The 20,000-nt window shown below is 57.6% G+C and overlaps 6 protein-coding genes across 6 annotated transcripts in view; 3 read left to right on the forward strand and 3 right to left on the reverse strand.

The window, feature by feature from the left end:
- Positions 1 to 1,480: 1,480 nt before the first annotated feature.
- On the forward strand, positions 1,481 to 5,707 carry PTSG_02433 (WD-40 repeat protein). The gene has a single exon (XM_004996869.1). It carries the CDS (start codon positions 1,629 to 1,631, stop codon positions 5,532 to 5,534), a length of 3,906 nt encoding a protein of 1,301 aa, XP_004996926.1. The 5' UTR covers positions 1,481 to 1,628; the 3' UTR covers positions 5,535 to 5,707.
- A 121-nt stretch (positions 5,708 to 5,828) lies between these two features.
- Positions 5,829 to 8,432, reverse strand: PTSG_02434 (uncharacterized protein). The gene is made up of 5 exons (XM_004996870.1): positions 7,395 to 8,432; positions 6,902 to 7,124; positions 6,563 to 6,604; positions 6,296 to 6,379; positions 5,829 to 6,091 (listed from the first exon to the last, which is right to left on the reverse strand). Exons 1-5 carry the CDS (start codon positions 8,399 to 8,401, stop codon positions 5,975 to 5,977), a joined length of 1,473 nt encoding a protein of 490 aa, XP_004996927.1. The 5' UTR covers positions 8,402 to 8,432; the 3' UTR covers positions 5,829 to 5,974.
- A 224-nt stretch (positions 8,433 to 8,656) lies between these two features.
- Positions 8,657 to 12,244, forward strand: PTSG_02435 (tyrosine aminotransferase; the record flags this gene model as incomplete). The annotated part of the gene is made up of 11 exons (XM_004996871.1): positions 8,657 to 8,772; positions 9,106 to 9,328; positions 9,632 to 9,699; positions 9,877 to 9,928; positions 10,108 to 10,214; positions 10,485 to 10,623; positions 10,778 to 10,875; positions 11,068 to 11,212; positions 11,503 to 11,591; positions 11,720 to 11,950; positions 12,182 to 12,244. Exons 1-11 carry the CDS (start codon positions 8,683 to 8,685, stop codon positions 12,242 to 12,244), a joined length of 1,305 nt encoding a protein of 434 aa, XP_004996928.1. The 5' UTR covers positions 8,657 to 8,682.
- Positions 12,245 to 13,962: 1,718 nt separating this feature from the next.
- Positions 13,963 to 16,908, reverse strand: PTSG_02436 (uncharacterized protein). Its single transcript, XM_004996872.1, has one exon. It carries the CDS (start codon positions 16,794 to 16,796, stop codon positions 14,004 to 14,006), a length of 2,793 nt encoding a protein of 930 aa, XP_004996929.1. The 5' UTR covers positions 16,797 to 16,908; the 3' UTR covers positions 13,963 to 14,003.
- A 1,226-nt stretch (positions 16,909 to 18,134) lies between these two features.
- Positions 18,135 to 19,723, reverse strand: PTSG_02437 (uncharacterized protein; the record flags this gene model as incomplete). The annotated part of the gene is made up of 5 exons (XM_004996873.1): positions 18,135 to 18,206; positions 18,236 to 18,327; positions 18,814 to 18,946; positions 19,178 to 19,225; positions 19,664 to 19,723. The coding sequence occupies 5 exons, from the start codon at positions 19,721 to 19,723 to the stop codon at positions 18,135 to 18,137; spliced, it is 405 nt and encodes a 134-aa protein (XP_004996930.1).
- A 51-nt stretch (positions 19,724 to 19,774) lies between these two features.
- Positions 19,775 to 20,000, forward strand: part of PTSG_02438 (uncharacterized protein) — a gene marked incomplete at its 5' end in the record, with an annotated part of 3,063 nt that continues 2,837 nt past the window's right edge. The window contains one exon of the mRNA XM_004996874.1: positions 19,775 to 19,794. Coding sequence (XP_004996931.1) covers positions 19,775 to 19,794 — 20 coding nt within the window. The remainder of the gene's footprint in view (positions 19,795 to 20,000) is intronic.

Here is a 20,000-nt window from a genome sequence, read left to right on the forward strand (position 1 = left end):
GGTGAAAGCGTCCTGCGGAAGAGCACCACCCGCCAAGAGGAGGTGGACCAAGCTGGCGGGAACCCATACGTGCTCGCTGAATCGAACGCCAAACAGCGAAACATCCACGCCAGAGGGCACGTACTGCAGATACAACAGGCCAAGCGCCGCCACAACAGCAATGGGGCCTGTACAAGTACGCACACAAACAGGGTTGGAGTGGACGATGGGTGAGATACAGGGTGCGTGGTAAGTCTCCACCATTTCAACACACAGCAACGAAAACGGCGCAAGCTCGAGCAACCACGCACACATACACACACACACACACACACACACATGCAAACCTGTGGATGCTGCGGTGAACGCGGCCGTTTTTAGGACGTGCACAAGTGATAGCAACAAGAGTACGGCAGCCTGTGCAGGGGTGCAGGGGTAGGTGGCATGAGGTCCGTGAGACGGTCATTGTGTTGCAGCGAGCATGTACCTCAGCGTAGGGGTCAAGAGGCACATGGAGACACCATCACCGAGCACCGAGCACATTGCCACGTTGCCCTTGTATCAGCATGTGCAGCCCGTGACGTACCCCATACTTGCGGCTACCCAAGTAGCGCTCCAACTGCCGGAAAGCAAGCAGGCATACGCTGCCAATCAACAAGCTTGGGTAAGACGGGTATGCTAAGCTGCTCACCTATCCAGCCGCGTGTGCGTGTGTGCGTGTGTGTGCGTGAGCGTGTGTGCGTGTGTGCGTGTGTGTGTATGTGTGTGAGCGACCTTGTAAAGCTCGAACATTGCATCGTGAGGCCGCAGACGCTCGTCCTACCGTTTGCACGCCAAGCCACATTCAGTGCCACACAACACACCACACCACAACACACCACACCACACCACACCACAGCACAACACAACACAACACAACACAACACAACACAACACAACACAACACAACACAACACAACACAACACAACACAACACAACACAAACATCATCAAACAGACATAAACAACACCGTCAGGCTACGCACGGGAAACGATTGACACAGGTGCTGTGAGGCTGCGCCACCAACGCGCGACAAGCACAGCCACGTCGACAGGCCTGACGAGGCCAACAGGACCTGGAAGGCATATCGGGAACAGGGATTGCGGAGCCAATCACACCCAGCAAAGATGTGATGCGATGTGGGGTGATGGCGTGACAATGATGATGTTGGGGGAGAAGAACAAAACTAAGGCAGGAGAAACGAGACAGGCTCAAGACATGATGAGGAAGCCTAGCTGATACAAACGCACACACGCACGGTGCAAGCAGCACCAGCGCAGTACCATGTCAACAACCACAAAAGCACGTACCTTCGTCAAGGTGCACCCTTGAAACGCAGCCAGCCCGAACATTCCCACGGGCCTCAGCTGTTGGTGGTTGCTCGGTCGGTTGGGGTGGTTGTCATCGGCTGTCGGCGTTGTTGGCTGGTCAACTGTTTACGACAGCATTTAATTCACTGGCCGCATCTGCTGCACAACAACAAGCAAGCAACAAGCAAGCAACAAGCAACAAACACTGATCGATCGCCACACCCCCTCCTCCTCCTGCCCTCTCTCTCTCTCTCCCTCTCTCACGCACACTTACGTGACACTCTCAGCTTCGTTTGTGGATGGGGCGCCGACGGTCTGGGTTAGGCCGAGTTCGAGATTTACGAAGCAACATGGAGTTGGAGCCACTCAACACCAACAACGGGGGTTCCTCCACAACCACCTGGATGGAAGATCCGCCTGGGTTTTCGGACGACGGCGATGACATGACACGCAGCAGCAGCAGCGGAAGCGCAGAGCAGTACGTGCCGGCCAAGAAGCAGTTGACGGAGCACACAAAGCCAGTGCACGCGCTCGAGTTTGCCTCTGACGGCCGCACCATCATCAGCGCGAGCGCAGACACCCTGGCCAAGATCTGGGACCTGCCATCCGGCAAGTGCCTGCACACGCTCACGGGCCACACGGATGCCGTCACCTGCGCAGCCATCAGCCAAAACGTCAAGTTTGCAGTGACCGGCAGCAAGGACGGCACGGCCCGCGTGTGGAACGTGGAAACGGGCGCGTGTGAGACCGTCATCAAGCAGGCGAACACCGCCGGTCGCGCCGTGCTCTCCATCAACATCACCCCGGACGCGAAGCACGTCATCTTGGGCTCCAACACGGGCACGGTCAGCATCCACGAGCGGCAGGGCGGCGCCCTCGTCGCCAAGCTGGAGGGCCACGCGGAGGCCGTGCTTGGGATTGCCGTCTCGCCAAACGGTGCCTTCATCATCAGCAGCAGCGAGGACAAGACCATCCGCGTGTGGGACGCAGACACCACCGTGTGCCTGCGAAAGATGACGGGCCACGGTGGCAGCGTCAACGCCGTCGTCGTCAGCCCAGACGGCCAGTTCATCGTCAGCGGCAGCAAGGACGAGACCATCAAGGTGTGGAGCCTGGCCACGGGCGACTGCCTGCGCTCCATGAAGGGCCACGTCGACGACATCTACGACGTTGCCATCACCCACGACGGCCTCTTTGTCGTCAGCGCCAGCAACGACGACACCGTGCGCGTGTGGAGCTTCCACACCGGCGCCTGCCTGCAGGTTCTGCGCGGGCACACGGACGTGGTCCTCAGCGTGGCCGTCAGCCCCGGTGGCTGGCACATTGTCAGCGGCGGCGGCACCAAGCTGCACCTCAAGGACACGTCCGTGCGCGTGTGGAGCCTGGCCACGGGGGCGCGCCAGCGGGTGTTGCACGGGCACACGGCAAGCGTCAAGGCCGTCGCCGTCAGCCAGCGCTCAGACCTCGTTGTCTCCGCCAGCAACGATGGCACGGCAAAGGTGTGGGACCTGGCCACGGGCGCGTGTGTGCACACGTTTGACGGTCACACGGACTACGTGCGCGGGGTTGCGCTCAGCCCCGACGACAGCTTCACGGTGACGGGCAGCTGCGACACGACGGTGCGCGTGTGGGACAACGCCACGGGCGCCTGCATCAAGGTGCTTGAGGGCCACACGTTCACCGTGGCGGCGCTCGCCGTCGCCGCAAACAGCAAGACCATCGCCAGCGGCGGCTGGGACAGCACCATCAAGCTGTGGTCGTGGCCGGACGGTGCATGCACGCACACGCTGCAGGGCCACGGTGGCAAGATCCTGGCCCTGTCGCTGGGGCCAACGCCTACCACGCTCCTCAGCGCAAGCGAGGACTGCACCGTGAAAATGTGGGAGATGAACACGGGCCGCTGCTCCCTTACGCTCGAGGGCCACACGGACGCCGTGAACGGGGCCGTGGCCACACCGGACGGCAAGTTCGTGGTGAGCGGCAGCGACGACGGCAGCCTGGTGCTGTGGGACCTGGACATGGGTGGCGCCCCCGTGCGCAAGCTGCTCGGGCACGCGGGCCGCGTGTACTCCGTGGACGTGAGCCGTGACGGCAAGTACCTGCTCAGCGGGTCCTGGGACAAGACAGCGAAGGTGTGGGATCTGCAGAGCGGCGAGTGCCTGCGCACGTTTGGGGAGCATGGCGACCGTGTGCGCTGCGGCGTGCTGAAGGGCAGCGACGTGGTGGTGCTTGCGGTCGGCAGCAAGGCCCGGTGCGCCACGCTCAACCTGTGCTTCGACTACCCGACCGTCGCCTACAACAAGGAGGCCAACATGGACGGCTTCCTCACAGACACGGACCAGCACGTGGACGCGTACTCGCTCAGCTTCGTGCAGCCGCTGCTGGCCGAGGGCGCCAGGCAGGGCCGCGTGGACAACATTGCGTCGCTCACGGACCGCAACCCGCCCATTGCCATCGACTTTCGCTCCCTGCTCAGCGCCGCGCTGGACTCGCACGCGGAGGACGCGGTGCGACTGGTGGTGGACCTCATCATCCAGGCCATCCGCCACACGCTGCGTGGCGAGCCGGGCCTGTTCTGGTCGCCCGAGGTCAACCACAGCATCCACATTGAGCTTGCGCGGCTGGTGCAGCGGTTCCCGTCGCTGGTGGAGGTGCTCATGACCTCGTGCCCGCTCGTGCCCTCCAGCGCAGCCGCCATCTCCTTCTTCTCCGTGTCGGAGTTTGTGGGCAGCGAGCAGGACAACGCCGGCTACATGGAGTTTTGCCCCTGCGACTACCTCGACTACCCAGCCTGGTCTCGCATGCAGGCGAAGGAGAGCACGACGCGCGTGGAGCTCCGACCCGTTCTTCCGCGCCCGCCAACGGCGCTGCGGCGCAAGAAGACGGTGACGCGCAATAGCCTGACCACGCCCCCGCTGCTGGACCCGGACGATGCTGGGCACCAGCAGGCCATGACCACCGTGGAGAACCTCGTGCTCCCCTTTCCCGATTTGGCAGGCAGCGAGGCGTGCGGCGTGGACTTCCTGCACGAGCTGCTGCGCACGGGCCGGTCGGACACGTTTGCCGGCATTGTGCCGCAGATGCTGGTGGAGTACCGCTGGCGCTGCTTTGGGCAACGCATCCACTTGCGCAACCTCCTCGTGTACATGGTCGCCCTGGCCCTGTTTGTCACCATGGGGTTCCTGGGCCAGTACCTGGAGGGCACCTCTGTAACCGACTTCAACGAGGGCCGGCGAGACGAGGCCAAGCCCGCAGCCATTGTCGTGGGCGCGTGTCTGCTCGCCGTGACCACATACCACGCGGTGCGCGAGATTCGCCAGGCGTGGATGGAGCGCGCTGGGCTGTACTACCTCAAGTCTGTGTGGAACTGGCTGGACATGCTTCGCATCATCATGTCGTACGTGGGGGTGATTGCGCTCTTTGTGGACGCGCACAAGACCTCCCGCTTCTTCTTTGCCATCGGCAGCTACGTGTTCTGGTTTGGCATCCTGTTCTTCCTGCAGGCCTTCTCCTCCACAGGCCCGCTGGTGCGCATGGTGATTGAGATTATGGTTGGCATGCGCTGGTTCCTGCTCGTGCTGGGCATTGCGCTGCTCGCCACCGCCAACGTGTTTGTGCTGCTGGTGGAGGAGACGCCGGCACCAAACGGGTACGAGGACGTGGCCGACGTGCTGCTGACCATGTTCCGGCTACTTATGCTGTCGGACCTTGAGCTGCTCAACTTCTCCGCGGGCTCGTACACCATCCCGCTGAAGCTGGTGTGGGTGCTCACCATGATCCTCGTGCCGATTGTGCTGCTGAACCTGCTGATTGCCCTGATGAGTGACAGCTACGAGCTCATCCAGGACAAGGCCGTGGTGGAGTTCCAGCGCCTGCGCGCACAGATTATCCGCGAGCAGGAGATTTTCTTCGACAGGAGCGCGTTCCAGCGCAAGGACTGGTATCCGCGCTTCCTGCACGTGCTCCTGCCGCGCGGCCGCAACACCGGCGGCGCAGACTCGTCGCAGTGGCAGGGCGTGCTGCACGCACTCCGCGGGGACATGCACGAGCTGGCGACGACAACCAATGAGCGCATTGATGCCACGGAGGCGAAGGTGGACCGCTTGCTTGAGAAGGTGAACAGCGCCAACGAGAGGCTGACGCAGCAGCTCAACGACATCCGTCTTCTTCTCCACAGGCCCAGCACCCGCGCCCCGAGGACGTGAGACGATGATGGTGGATGGGTCGATCGATGGTTGGATCGATGGATCGCGTGCATCTGTATTTTTGTTTTGAAATGGACTTGCTTGTTTCTTTCCAGAGTCGCGATTCTTGTTTATTTTGTCTCTGTGTCTGTGTGTGTGTGTGTGTGTGTGTGTGAGGAGAGAGACTGCGTGTGTGTGTGTGTGTGTGTGTGAGGGAGGAGAGAGACTGTGTGTGTGTGTGTGTGTTTGTGTGCATGCTTCGTTTTGCTGTGTGTATTTGTTTCAGAGTGGCACTTTTTTCTCAAACGCGTGGTTTTTGGGATATTGGTCTCTTATTCTGTTCAGTTGTGCCAGGGCAGTAAAACGCTGCCAACGCATGCATGACGCATGAAGACGATACCGCGAGTGATATGATGTGTGATGTGTGTGTGTGTTGTGCCAAGTGTGTTGTTGACTGGAATTCACACACGCACGAGCATGAGGTGTGTGATGAAGAGCACACCACAGGCACCAAACAGCAATAAATAGAGCGGTTCCCCAAGAAACTCAATCTGGTACGCAATTGCCAACCACAAACCCTGTGTGTGTGTGTGTGTGTGTGTGTGTGTGTGTGTGTGTGTGTGTGTGTGTGTGTGTGTGTGTGTGTGTGGCTCATATGGATGTGTGTGTGTGTGTGTGTGTGTGTGTATGGCTCATGTGGAACGTCATATTCCACTGACAAAGGGGGCACAAAGGCAACAGACACAATGGCACAGGCGAGTCGATGGAACATGCATGCGGACCTGTGCTGCAAACCAGGCGACGATGGTGGAAAGAGCGACGCGGCGAATCACCAGACACAGGAACGGGAGGAACCAGAGAAAGTACTGCACACAACACACGCGAGCACAAGATAGCCGACACGCAGTCAGTTGCCATGGTCGCAAGCAAGGAATAAGGAACAGGGAACAAAGGGATTCATGGTAGAGTTGTGGGCGGGCTGTCGTTGTTGAATGAATAACAACAACAGCAAAGACATCATCGCAACAGCAGTGTCGTGTCCAACCCACCTGGGAGGTGAACACTTTGTTGAAGGCAACAAACAGCACAGTCTACATGGCACAAACAAGACGCAACAGACAGGGAAGCGCGTGAGAGTTTTAAAACGCGTAGATGAACCGGGCAAGAGAGTTTTGGTCATGTGCTGCATCTCGTCACAGACAATGGTGTGCACGCGCCTGCAAACATTGTCGTAAAATGCATGCAAGCACAAGAACAAACACGCCGTCTGATATGAACAGACACAAACACGCAGTCGCAGGTGCAAACAAACACGCAGTCGCAGGTGCAAACAAACACGCAGTCACAAGTGCATACAAACACACGCACACGCATGCGCGCACACGAACTTGGACGTAGGCGCAGAGGACAATGTCTCGTGAAAAGCGCAGGGCTGTGGAGAGTTGTACAATGGCCTGTGGAAGAAACGTGCTCAGGCGCTGCCACAATGACAGCTGTGTTGCCGTGTTTGCTTGGAGATAAAGGGCATAGAAGTACACGGAGAAGTTGTGGCGGATATCGCCGCGCGAGAAATGATACAAGTACGCCTCGTGCAAGAACTCAAAGCCGTACCTGTGGCAGGGCCAACCACATGAAGAGCCAACGTTGCACAGGAGAGCGGAGCGGTGAGTGGTCGACCTCAATGCCGGCACACACACACACACACATATCCACACACGCGCGCACACACATACACACACACATACACACACGCGCGCGCACACACGCACACACACACACACGCACACACACACACACGCACACACACACACACACACACACACACAATCCAATCATGTCACAGCACAGACACAGCCCCCCCCCAGCGCATGTGTGGCTTACAGGGAGTAAAAGTAGGTTGTGGTGAGAGCCATGGTGCCGATGCATGCCACGACGAGCTTGGCACGGGCAGCAGTGATGCGCCAGAATGGTGCAGCAGGGGACGCTTGAAGGAATAAGGGCAGGCTGTAGATGATGGGGTACAGCTTCAAGTGCACGGCCAAGCCAAGTGCAGCGCCCGCAAGCACGTGGTGCTGCTTCTTGGCAGCGTACATGCACAGCATGACCACACAGAGGATCAGAGACTCTGCGTTTCCGCGTGTGGATACGCCGAGGGTGATTGGATTAAACAGCCACAGCAGGACCGGCAGCAGCCTTGCATCCCGCAAAACCCACAGCCACGCCAACAACGCCAACTGTTGCTGTGAAGGCCCTGGTACCGGTGACGCCGGTGCGTCTGCTGTTGACAAGGCTCGTGCTTGCGCTGACGAAGCTGATTGTGCGGGTGGTGAATGCAGAGCATGGTTTCTCTGGTGGGGTTTGGGTTGCTGCGTAACGGTGACGTCGGCATCCTCCTTCTCCTTGCCATCCACAGTGCTGTGCTCTCCCTCGTCGTCGGGTGCGAGGTGGTAGATGAGCACACCGACAGCGATGTCAGCGCAGGAGAAGAGCAGCTTGCCAAATGGCCGCCAGAGCCAGATGTTGGGGAGGCACAGGAAGGCCAGCAGCGGCGTGTAGCGGTACGTGTGTCGGAGAAACGGGCTCTGGCCTAACCACACGTGCCGCGCGGCGTCGGTAAACACGTGGTAATCAACGTCCGTGTACTGCACCCTTCCTGGCCCACTGGTGGTGTGTTGAGCGGCATCGATCCCGCTGCCTCCAGCGCTGCCTTCGCTGTTGCCAGGCCTGGCAGGATCCTTGCTGCCGTCTTCCCACACATACACGCTCACCAGGATCAGCGCCACCCTTGCCACCAAGGCCACTGCGCTCGCCATGCCAAGCACAGCACGCCTGCTGAGTGCGCCTTCCTTCCTCCTCAACCACAACACACCTTCCTTTCCACTCGCCATGACACTTTCAGCCAGCAAGTGAAGCGAGTGAGCCAGCTAGCCAGCAGGCCAGTGAGTTTGGGAGTGAGCCAGGCAGCCAGGCAGCGCGCCAGCCAGTGTGACTGCCTCGGCACTGTTGTGATGTGTCCGGTGCGCGCCCAAACCAACAACAACAGAAACGGCTGAAAGAAGTGTCACTATCCACCGCACGGCCGCTTTGGAGAATTTGCTGTGCGAAACATGCGGTGGTGCGCATTTATTACACGCGAGCGAAACAAAAACAACAACAAGAGGGGACCACCATGGAGCAGGCAGCGAAGAAGGCCAAGTCGGCTCCCACCAAAGCCAACGGCAACGGCCATGGGGAGCAACAGCACCAACAGCAGGAGCTGGTGAGCCACGAGAGTGTGGTGGTGGTGGTTACCGTGCTCGACGTGCTAGTTGAAAGCAGGGGTGGGGGGGGGGACACCGCACGGGCTTGTGTCCTTGCTCTCATGCTTTCTTTCTCTTTGAGTGACATGATGGTGATGTTGTTGTTGAAGGCGCACGTGGTTTCGCAATAGTTTTGGGGTGTCGGGTGTGGATGGGCATGGTTGGAGTGAAGGGCAGCCAGCCTCCACTGCTTTACTTCCATGCCACGGGTTATGGTTAGTGTTGTGTTTTGGTTAACGTTGCCTTCGTGACTGACACAAGACACAAACGCCATGTGCGGCTGTGGGTGACAGTGGCCTTCCGTGCGCGCCTCGTTCACAGCCATGAACACGGTCAACCCCATCCGCGACCTCGTGGACACGATGGATATCAAGGGCAACCCCGACAAGAGGATGATTGCCCTGTCCATTGGCGACCCCACCGTGTTTGGAAACCTTCCAAAGTCGCCGGCTTCCACCAACGCTGTTATAACAGCGCTCAAGTCTGGCAAGTGTGACGGTTACCCTCACTCTGCAGGTATAGCTTTTCGTGTTGGTGTGCGTGTTTGTTTGTTTGTTTGTTTGTTTGTTTGTTTGTTTGTTTGTTTGTTTGTTTGTTTGTTTGTTTGTTTGTTTGTTTGTTGTGTGTCTCAGTGTCTGCGTGCGTGCGTGTGTGTGCTTGCTGTTGTTTGCTGTTTGTTTGTTTGTTTGCTGTTTGCTTGAGCCTGCGCGCCTGCTTGCTTGCTGGGCTGCTCGTTTATGTTGTGAACTGGTCTGCTTGCTCGGCTTGCCCGCTCCTCACCTTCTTACCCCCTCCCCTTCTCCTACCTCCCTTGGTCAGGGTATCCTGCCAGTCGCAAGGCATTGGCTGAGTACTTCTCCACAGACGGCCTCAAGTATGACCTCGAGGTAAGCACATCTGCCAATGGCGTGTGCACGTGTGTATGTGTGCACGCATGCTTTTGGGTGGATCTGAGAGTGTGTGCGCGCATGCCCTCTCTTGCCACCGCTGAGGTCGCTGCTGCCCATTGGCTTTCATGCACTCACATACACACGATGCTGCTCCATTGGAATTCGTTGTTGTAGGACGTTGTCATTGCCAGCGGCTGCTCGGGCGCCCTTGACCTTGCTATTGAAGGTGCGGATCATCCCATCTTATGAACGCCAAACATATATGTGAATTTTTGCGCCTGTCCATTCTTTCCGTACTTGTGTATGTGTGTGTGTCTGTCTGTGTCTTTCTGTTTGTGTGCTCTTTCATGTGTGTGGCTCGTGTGCACGACATGCATTCCTCACGTGTCCAACGCGACTTTGCAGTGTTCAACCGCGTTGGCGGGAACATGCTCATCCCAGAGCCGGGGTTTTCCCTGTACAAGACCCTTGGCATTGCCAAGGGGCTTGACATGCGCGCATACCAGCTCCTGGTACGTACCTTGCTCGTGCTGCGTGTGCTCTTTGCCCTGCGTTCTGTGGTTGCACGGGCACGTGCATCATCTTGGTGCCAACACAGCCTGTCTGTTGCGCACCCGGCTGTCATGCACACCCCACTGTTCCACAAGTAATACGCACGGGCGCAACTACCGTCCCCATACCCACTGCAGTGTCTGCTCACGCACGCACACACGCACACACACACACACCCCTTCCTCTCCCCGCCGCAACCGCCTATGCGCTTTCGCTGCTGGCATGTTCAGCCCGACAAGAGCTGGGAGATTGACCTTGCAGACATGGAGGCGAAGATTGATGAGAACACCCTCGCCATCATCGTCAACAACCCATCGAACCCTTGCGGATCCGTCTACTCTGAGGAGCACATCAAGGCTCTCATCGAAGGTACGTGTGTGTGTGTATGTTCCAGTTATTGGTGTTTCCATGCGTGCTCGTGATGATGTTCTTGCGTCTGTGTACATGCTCTCCCCCCCCCCTCTCTCGCCCACTCACCCTTGTGCTGTTTCGTACGAACACGCGTTGCTCGCTTTGCCTGCAGTCGCTGCACGCCACAAGGTGCCCATCATTGCCGACGAGGTGTACGCCAACATGACCTTTGGTCGCAAGTTTGTGCCCCTCGCCAGCCTTGCCCACAACGTCAGTGCACTTTGCATCTTGCACTCAACAAGCTCTGCTTTGTCCTCTGCGATTGTTGTTGGCCAAGTGTCCACACACCTGATGCATCCCTACTTCGACAACACCAACAGCAGCAGCAGCAACAACAACAACAGCATCCATCCATCCATCCACTGCTCGTTGCTTGTACTCACGCTGCACTGCTGTGTACAGGTGCCTGTGCTGTCGTGCGGCGGGCTTGCCAAGCGCTTCCTTGTGCCAGGATGGCGCGTGGGCTGGGTGCTGATTCACGACCCCGTCAACGCCTTCACAGAGAACGTTCGCCCTGGCCTCCTCAAGCTGACCCAGCACATTCTCGGTGCGTGCGTGCGTGCGGCTGAAAGGCGTGCTCTGGCAAGTGTGTTGCTATGCCATGGAGCATGCATGTGCGAAGGGAGGGGGTGGGTTGGTTGATGTTCTTCGCCGTCTTGACTTTGTGCTCACCTCACATGAGTTGTGCTGTGGTACTCCCACCCACGCTTTATGTCACCTCTGTGTGTGTGTTTGTGCGTGTGTGCGTGTGTGTGTGTGTGTGTGTGTGTGTGTGTGTGTGTGTGTGTGTGTGTGTGTGTGTGTGTGTGTGTGTGTGTGTCCTGTCGCTATCGACAGGCGCCAACAGCTTGATGCAGGGTGCCATCCCGTCCATGCTCAAGGACACCAAGCCTGAGTTCTTCTCTTCCGTACTCTCCCACCTCAAGGTATGTGATACCTGCTTCTTTGCCTGCACATCTGTTGTGTGTGTGTGTGTTTGTGCACTCACTGTGGTTGTCTGCTTTTGTGCTCATGCAAAACTTTGACACCACCCTCGCCAATACACAACTGACAGGAGAACGCAGAGCTGGTGTGCAGTATGCTGGAGCAGGCACCCGGGCTGACCCCCATCATGCCCGCTGGCGCCATGTACCTTATGGTGAAGCTTGAGCCGAGCATGTACAAGGACATCAAGGACGACCGCGACTTTACGCAGAAGCTCATCACTGAACAGAGCGTCTTCTGCCTGCCGGCTTCAGTCTTTGGTTCGCCCAACTTTTTCAGGATTGTCACAACCATCCCAAAGGTGTGTGTGGGTGTGGGTGTGGGTGGGTGTGTGTGTGTGGGTGTGTGCGTGCGTGTGCGTGTGCGTGCGGTCGCGTGGTTGGGGTCGAGAGGGGGAATGGTGGTGCCGTGCGGAGTTGTCTCCATGCAGGGTCAAAACTCCTTTCGCTTGGTCCTCGTCCTCCTCTTTACTCACGCGTTCTCCTCCCCGAACACACACACACACACACACACACCATTTCTTGACCTGCAGGCACAGATGATGACTGCGATGGAGCGGATCATCGAGTTTGCAAAGGCGCATGCAGACCAGTAAACTGCCTCCCGGACTAGTTTGCACGACTTTCTTCTATCCACCCCGCTATTGGCCAGCAGTGTTGCGTTGGTGATCAGTGCTGTTCTGCAACCGTTTTGTCGCGTGACGGTGCCCTCGCCATGGGCGGTTCACACGCGTGTGCCGAGTGTCGCTTACTGTTTTGCTGCTTGTTCTTTTTGCTTTGAGGCTAGGCATACCCCCCCCACCACCACCTTCCTGTCCACTGTGTGCCGCTTGTCTTGAGTGCCGTGCTGGCCGGCTACACGTGATTTCCTCAAGTGGCTCTGAGACACACATCCCATCCCTGATGGACTGTCCTGGTCCGTTGTTGTTGTTGTTGTTGTTGTTGTTGTTGTTGTTGTTGTTGTTGTTGTTGTTGTTGTTGTTGTTGTTGTTGTTGTTGTTGTTGTTGTTGTTGTTGTTGTTGTTGTTGTTGTTGTTTGTTGTTGTTGTTGTTGTTGCGTGTGTGCGTGCGTGCGTGCGTGTTGTGGGCCAGTAGGAGGGATATCCTTTGGTTGCCTAAGCCAGCTTCTTTACTTCTCTGTGTCTTGCCGTCGTCGTCGTCGTGTGCATGTGTGATTGTGTGATTGTGTGTGTGTGTGTGTGTGACTTATTTCAGCAAGCAAACAAAGGGGACAGAAGCAGTGGAAGCAGAACAAACACACACCATCACCGAGCAAGCAGCAATCGCAGCACCAGCAACATCAACAATCACACCACTGACCAGCCACAACACCAAAATGTGCCACATTTCACATGTTTGTGCATGACGTCATCGTTGTCCAATCGGTGAAAATTAGGTTGCGTCACCAGTCCACGTGTCTTCCTAATTGTTGTTCGTTGCCAAGTTTCGAGGTTTATCCATTCCGTTCACTGGCAGATATTCGTTTTGCGGGTGTTCACGCAGCCTACACAACGACTAGACAACCTTTGGTCTGCAAACTGGGGCACCCAAAGAGCCGTGGGTGATGGGAACAAAGTCACGGCCAGAAGAGAAAGAAGTGTTGGGGGGGGGGGCAACAAGCAGCGAAAGTGTGTGGTGATGACAATGTGCACAAACTCGCGTATGGTCACGTGTCACTGATACCAAGCTTTGATGTGTATTGCTTCTCGCTGGTGGATCACACGCGTCCCATGACAAGGCAGGGTGTACGTGCATGTGCATGTCCAGTGGCAGAATAACAGATGCAAGCACAAAACTAACGGGGATGAGCAGGGGGCCATCGAGTGACGGGCGATTGCAAGTGCACGGGGCACACGCAATGGTGCTCGTGCAGCTGAGCTGAGCAGGGCACCCCTTGAGGCCTCCAGCTATGATGCATGAACAACGGCGTGCTTGCGGGGAGGAGGAGGAAGGTCAACGTGGAGGAAGTAGGGTCAGCAAACAGAGAACGGACGCGCAGGTGTGAAGAAGGACACGACACCCAGTTCAACAAACCAGCAGCACAACACACACACACACACAACACACAACACACAACACACACACACACACACACACACACACACGCACGCACACACATGGCCTCATCAAGACTTCGCTATGGGCAGGGAAGCAAACTTAAAGGGAGTCAGCAATAACTCAGAGAAAGGGAAAGTCGGCCGACTGAAGGGCAGCTGGCTGGTGCGTAAACACAGCAGCACAGAAAAACACCCCCCCCCCCCCGAAAACACACACACACACACACACACACACACACACACACACACACACACACACACACACACACACACACACACACACACACACACACCACAGTTAGAGGGTGGCGGGCAGAACAAGGTCATAAAACTGGCAGCGGTACTCGTGACCGGCACGAATGAGGGAGATGGTGCCGGGGGCATCCTGCCCCACTTGCCCACCACTCGCTGCCTCGTTCTCCACAAACAACTTGACTTGTCCGTGCGCGACGTCGCTCTGGAAAATGTGCAACGTGCGCCCAGCCGCGCGCGCCAGCGCTTGCGGCATTGCGTCCCACAGCAGGGTGCTGTGGTAAGGGTTGACAACGCGGTTGACGACAATCTCGGTGTGCTGCAGCGCCTGCGCTGCTGCTTGACGAACGGCGGTGCACTCTGCACTGGTGAGGTGGTCCAGTGGGAGCGACGTTGCCAGGATCCGCAAGGCGCGGCGGAAGAGCTTCTGCGGATCGGCGTTGTCCATGCCACGCGCCACCGCGTTGACGAGGGACCACGCGTCGGTGGGGATGCCGCAGAGGCGGTAGGCGCGCTGGTGCATGTACTGCTGCAGCATCTGAAAGCCAACGACGGCCGTGAGCAGGGACGCCGGAGAAAGCGCGCGCAGCTGCAGGCACGTTGGGCACAGCGGACTCGGCAGCGGCACGGAGGGAGGCTGGACGACGCCAAGGCAGTGCCAGTGCACGCGCGAGTTGCACTGGCAGCAGCGGAAGGACGGCACGTCCTGGCTGGAGGAGCAGACGCTGCAGACGGGCGACTGGGTGATGTCAACAAAGGCCATCCCGCAGTTGGTTGCGCTCAGCATGGCCGATGTGGCAGCCCACTCCAGGCGACGAATGAGCTCTTTGCCCAGAACGGAGCTGGCTGCCTGCTGTGCCTGTCCTTCTTGGCGCTCGTGAGAGCGGTGGTGGGCGTTGAGCTTGCGCCTGTCCTGGAAGCCCTTGTGGCAGATGGGGCAGCGGTACGTGTACACGTTCTCGTGCTGCGTGCGAATGTGCCGGCGTAGCGCCGTCTGCGACTTGAACTTCTTGTTGCAGTTGGGGCGGTTGCACTTGAGCTTGGCCTCTGTCTCGTGCTTGACGCGGTGCTTGCGCATCCACGCGGCGTGGCGGAACACCTTCCCGCAGTCTGGGCACGCCGTTCCTTTGCGTGCCTTCCCATTGCTGTGACCGGCGCTGCCACTGGTGCCGTTGACGGCCGTGGTGCTGGGCTCCTGAGCAGCGGGGCCATCTGGGTCAGGCTTGATTTCGCCGCTGGTGACGGGCGCAAGTGGAGCAGGGGGCCCAGGTGTCGCCTCCTTGGTGCCGTTGGCTGCCGCGGCGTTGCCGTTCCCTCCGGAGGGCTGCTTGTTGGCTGCCGTCGATGCAGGCACACCAGCTGATGCCAGTAGCGGTGTCTTTGTCGTCGAAGGCGCGCCACCGCCTTTACCACCGCTCTTGTTGTCAACATCATCAACATCATCATCATCATCATCACTGCCATCACTGCCATCGCCTTCATCGCTGCCGTGACTGTAATTGGTATTCTGCTGTGGAGACGCAGATGTAATGCCACTGCGGCCACCGCGTGTATGCGCTTGCTCAACACGGCCGCCCACCATCTGCACATCATCATCATCGCTGCTGCTGCTGTTGCTGCTGTTGGCGTCGCTATCATCGTCACCACGGCGGACGGCGCCCCTTACGTGCAGCTGTTGTGCTTGCGAACGTAGTGGTGGTGGAGGTGGGGTGGGCACTGGTTCAACCTGGCCATTGGCAGCAGCGGCTTGCGCGTGTCGCGCGAATAGCGACATGGCAGCCAAGGACAGGGGCGCCATCGCTGCCTGCGGCACTTGCTGCTGCTGTTGTGGTCGCTGTTGTTGCTGTGCATAGTGGAAGGAGGGTGCTGAGGGTGCCGAGGTGGATGACGAGGAGGAGATGTAGGATGCGGACAGTGGAAACGCGGGTGTGGCTGGGTTTGCCGTTGGCGCAGTTGAAGCCGTTGCTTGGGACAGCCGGTTGATGGCCTCTTGCATGGCTGCTTGCCAGTAAGCAGGGGAGGAGGAGGAAGAAGAAGAGGAGGGCAGCACCTGTGCAAGGGAGGCGATGGGCATGGTGGCACCGGCACTTGCACTTGCTGGTGCCGAGCCGTTGGGCAGCGTCGCCGCTGATGCGGATGATGGTGCAGCCTTCACGAGGCGAAGCGCGTTGGGGTCAATGAGCTGCGGATACGCCTGCATGAACTGGAGCAGGCCCACGTCCGGCTGCGGCAGTCTTGCGGTCAAAAAGCCGCTGCTGCTGGCGGCGCTCGCGGCCATGTGAGCTGCCATGATGGAGGGATCGGTGGTGTGCGGCAGGCTGTTGTGCTGCAAAGCGGGATTGGAGGTGACCATGCCAGTCATACTGGTCTGTTGCCTCCAAAGGAGCTGTTGCTGCTGCTGCTGCTGCTGCTGCTGCTGCTGCTGCTGTTGTTGTTGTTGTTGTTGTTGTTGTTGTTGTTGTTGTTGTTGTTGTTGTTGTTGTTGTTGTTGTTGTTGTTGTTGTTGTTGTTGTATTTGTTGTTGTTGTTGTTGTTGTATTTGTTGTTGTATTTGTTGTTGCTGGGTGGTGGGCTGTTGTTTGGGAAACGGCTCGCTGGCAGGGAGGCTCGGAGATGGGGCGAGCGCACCCAGTGGCTGGGAAACGTGTGCTGTGGGAAGTGTCGCTGCAGAAGCAGCAGAAGAAGAACCGGACGGTCCTGGGGCACCCCAGGGCGCAGAGGCAAAGGCGACTTGCATGCTGCGCGCGATCTTGGAGCTGCTGGCGACGGCGGCGTTGGTGGAAGACGAGGAGGAAGAGGGGGCGATGCTGGTCTTGATGCCTGGTACCGAGGAGGTCATCCGTGCAGCAAGGGAAAAGCAGGCCAAGACGGGGTTGTGTGCTGCCGGCGCAAACAGCGACAATGGCGCGTTTCGGCTGTGCCTGCAGGCAACTTAAATTGAACCAAACCAACAAGCCAAACCGATGAAAGTGGCTGCTTGGCTGTCGTTGTTTTGTGAGGGAGGGGGGGGGGTTGGGCTCGTAGTTTGAGGGCAAGGATCGCGAGTGCGTCACCGGGGAGAGGAGCTGGACCGAAGGTCAAGCAGCCAAATCACGACGGCCAGATGCGGTTGATGGAGGAAGTGTCACAGGGGAGATGTGGGCAAAGTGCGTCAAGAAGGGGGCAGTATGGGGTGAGCAGGCACGCGCGTAGATCCAGCCACGAACAGACGATGAATGGAGAAGTGTGTTGTTGCGTTGTGTGCTTGTGGTGACAGGAATGGAGAGTGGGTCAGCTGTGGGAATATGCGCTGGCTGGCTGCTGGCGTGAAAGGAATGGCACACAAGATGGTGCACATAGGCAAAGGACAGAGAGAGAGAGAGAGAGAGAGAGAGAGAGAGAGAGAGAGAGAGAGAGAGAGAGAGAGAGAGAGAGAGAGAGAGAGAGAGAGAGAGATCCAGGCGGTGGTGTTGTGGGGAGAGGCGAGAGGGTTGAGCCCACAACAACAACAACAACAACAGCACCCGCAAGCAAGCGACAGAGGAGGAACAACAGCGGGAGGACAAGGCTGTTGACACACGCGTCACAGCGTGGAATGAAGGTGGAACACAAGAGGGGGGAAGTGCAGTGAAAGTGAGACAAAGGAAATCATCAACACAGCGTGCGGAGGTTGAGCCTTGGTTGGAATGGAACCGGCAGACAAGCGGGTCGTAAGCAAGCAGGGAAGGCAAGGGTAGGCAGTAATCACAAGAAAACCAAAGGGGGAGCATGCAAGCGCGTAAAATGAATGAGGGTGCTGGGCCGGAGTGATGTGCTCGGACAAGGTCGAGCTGACGACCGGCAGTAAGCAAGCGAGTGAGCAAGCAAAGCAAAGGAAGCGCAGAATCAGCTGTGGTAACACAACTCCCAACGCCCAACCAACGTGGTTGTGTGTGAGTTGAAACCGAAACCAAAATCCGCAGTGTGGCAAGGACAAAGTGGCACACAACAACGGAAGTGGCGCGCGTTGGCGGCGGTCAACCCAGCCAGCCTAGCAAGCAAGCGAAACAGAGGAGGGGGGGGAGAAGCGAGGCAAGACACTCTCAAGAAAAAACTGGAGGAGGTAAGTGGGGTGATGGTGATTGAGGGGAGAGGGGGACAACCAGCAGCCATACACTTCCAACGACGTGTTTGCTTGTGCATCCGGGTGCGTGTGTGTTTAGTCGGTGTGATTCAAGGCAAGGCCGGAGATGGCGCAAGGCAACACGCGCGTTTCTGCGTTTGGAGTGGCCTTGCCACGGCGACATGTGGGATGCGTACCTTGTTTTGATGATGGTGCCTTGTTTTGTTTGGCACTGTTGTGGTCTTGTGACAGTTGTCAGGGAGCTCGGCAAGTGTCTGCGTCGTGAGATCTGATGATGAAAGAGGAGGGGGGGACAACAAGAAGACAAGGCAAGACTGCAGCAGGAGCACCAAGGGGAGAAATGGCAATTCAGTGGCGGGTTGACGTTTCCGTTTGTATGTGAGAACGTCAAAGGATATCGTTGTTGTTGTGTGGTGCGATTGGGGGGTTGTGTCATGCGTGGCAGGGGTGCAGGGGTGGCTCGTGTTTTGTTACGGTTTCTCTCAGCAGGCTCTCTCAGAGCAAATGTATCGTCTTCGTTTGTTTGGAGGCGTTTGAGACGTGGCATGTGGTGTGATGATGATGTGACAAAAGACGTTGTGACATGACACATTGTGCTGTAGTGATGCGAGGGGGTTGAAGACGTGGCAGCAACAACAAACAAAAAAGGATGGACATGCAACGACCCAGCGCCAACCCACCAACCAACCCACCAGTTCAAGGCAGCGCTGTCTATCGTCACTGCCCCAGGTGCATCAATGCTGTCAGGCAGGACCCTGGTCTCGCTGTGTGCTGTTGGATGAAACGTGCTGCTGCTGTTGTTGTTGTTGTTGTAGTTGGTGGCGGCGCAAAGGCAATGGGCGCTCCTTCTTGTTGGATTGCTGTGGACGCTCGCTCGCACGCTCGTGCTGTTGTTGTCGCCACCAGGAAGCGTGCTCGCCCTTTTTGGTTGCTTGGTTGCTTTGCGTCAAGAAGCCTGGGTCGTCACGTCTTTTCTGCTTGCTTCTTGGAATCCACTCGTGCACGCCGCATGGCAGTTGACGCGCTTGAGGTGCGATTGATTGCTTCGCAGCCTCACTTTTGCTTCGCTACTTCCTTGCTGCTGTCCAGCCTAACCGATGACGCCCAAATAATCGCACCGCTCGCTTCTCGCGACGTCGGATGGTGGCCTTCGAGACACCCTTCTCCTGCTTCGGTGGCGTACGATCGGGGCAAAACTCACCGCCGAGCAAAACACGAAAGGACAAAAGAACAAAGCCAACCCCAAACACGCTGACGTGGGTGACCACCCAACACAACAGAAACAAAACAAACAAGGGAGAATTTGCTGGAGACGGTTGTCGCGACGCAGCAAGTAACGTGGGCATGGGAGCTGTGGGAACACGCGTAAACGCTATGTCCAAATCCGGTGGAGAGCAGGAGAGCAAAGCAGGCACAACACATTACTCGTGGTTTCCAGCGTCGCGGGGCACTTTTGACCCGTGTGCTAGGCTCAAAAGTACACGCGGGACATGGGAGCGAAGTAACACACGTGTGTCATGACATGCGGCACAAGAATCAAGCAATGTCGCAAACAACACAAAACAAAACACACAGGCACACAAAATGCGCAGCCCTGCCTAAACGCCGGATGCGGCGTGGGAACTTGCAATCCCCAAAGTGTCAAGGCGCGATATCGCCAACATGGATGAATGTTTCGACTGAATTCAGTACTTTGTATTTCATGCTGTCGCGCAATGGTCCGCTTCAAGTCGAGGTGTGTGTCTGTCTGTGTGTGTGTGTGTGTGTCTGTGTGAGTGTGTGTGTGTGCCTGTGTGTGTGTGTGTGTGTGTGTGTGTGTGTGCTTGTGTGTCTGTGTGTGTCTGTGTGTCTGTGTGCTTGTGTGTGTGTCTGTGTGCTTGTGTGTGTGTCTGTGTGTGTGTGTGTGTGTGTGTGTGCTTGTATGTGTGTGTGTGTGTGTGT

The sequence above is a fragment of the Salpingoeca rosetta genome (genome assembly GCF_000188695.1).
Source record: "Salpingoeca rosetta unplaced genomic scaffold supercont1.5, whole genome shotgun sequence".
Taxonomy (NCBI): Eukaryota; class Choanoflagellata; order Craspedida; family Salpingoecidae; genus Salpingoeca; species Salpingoeca rosetta.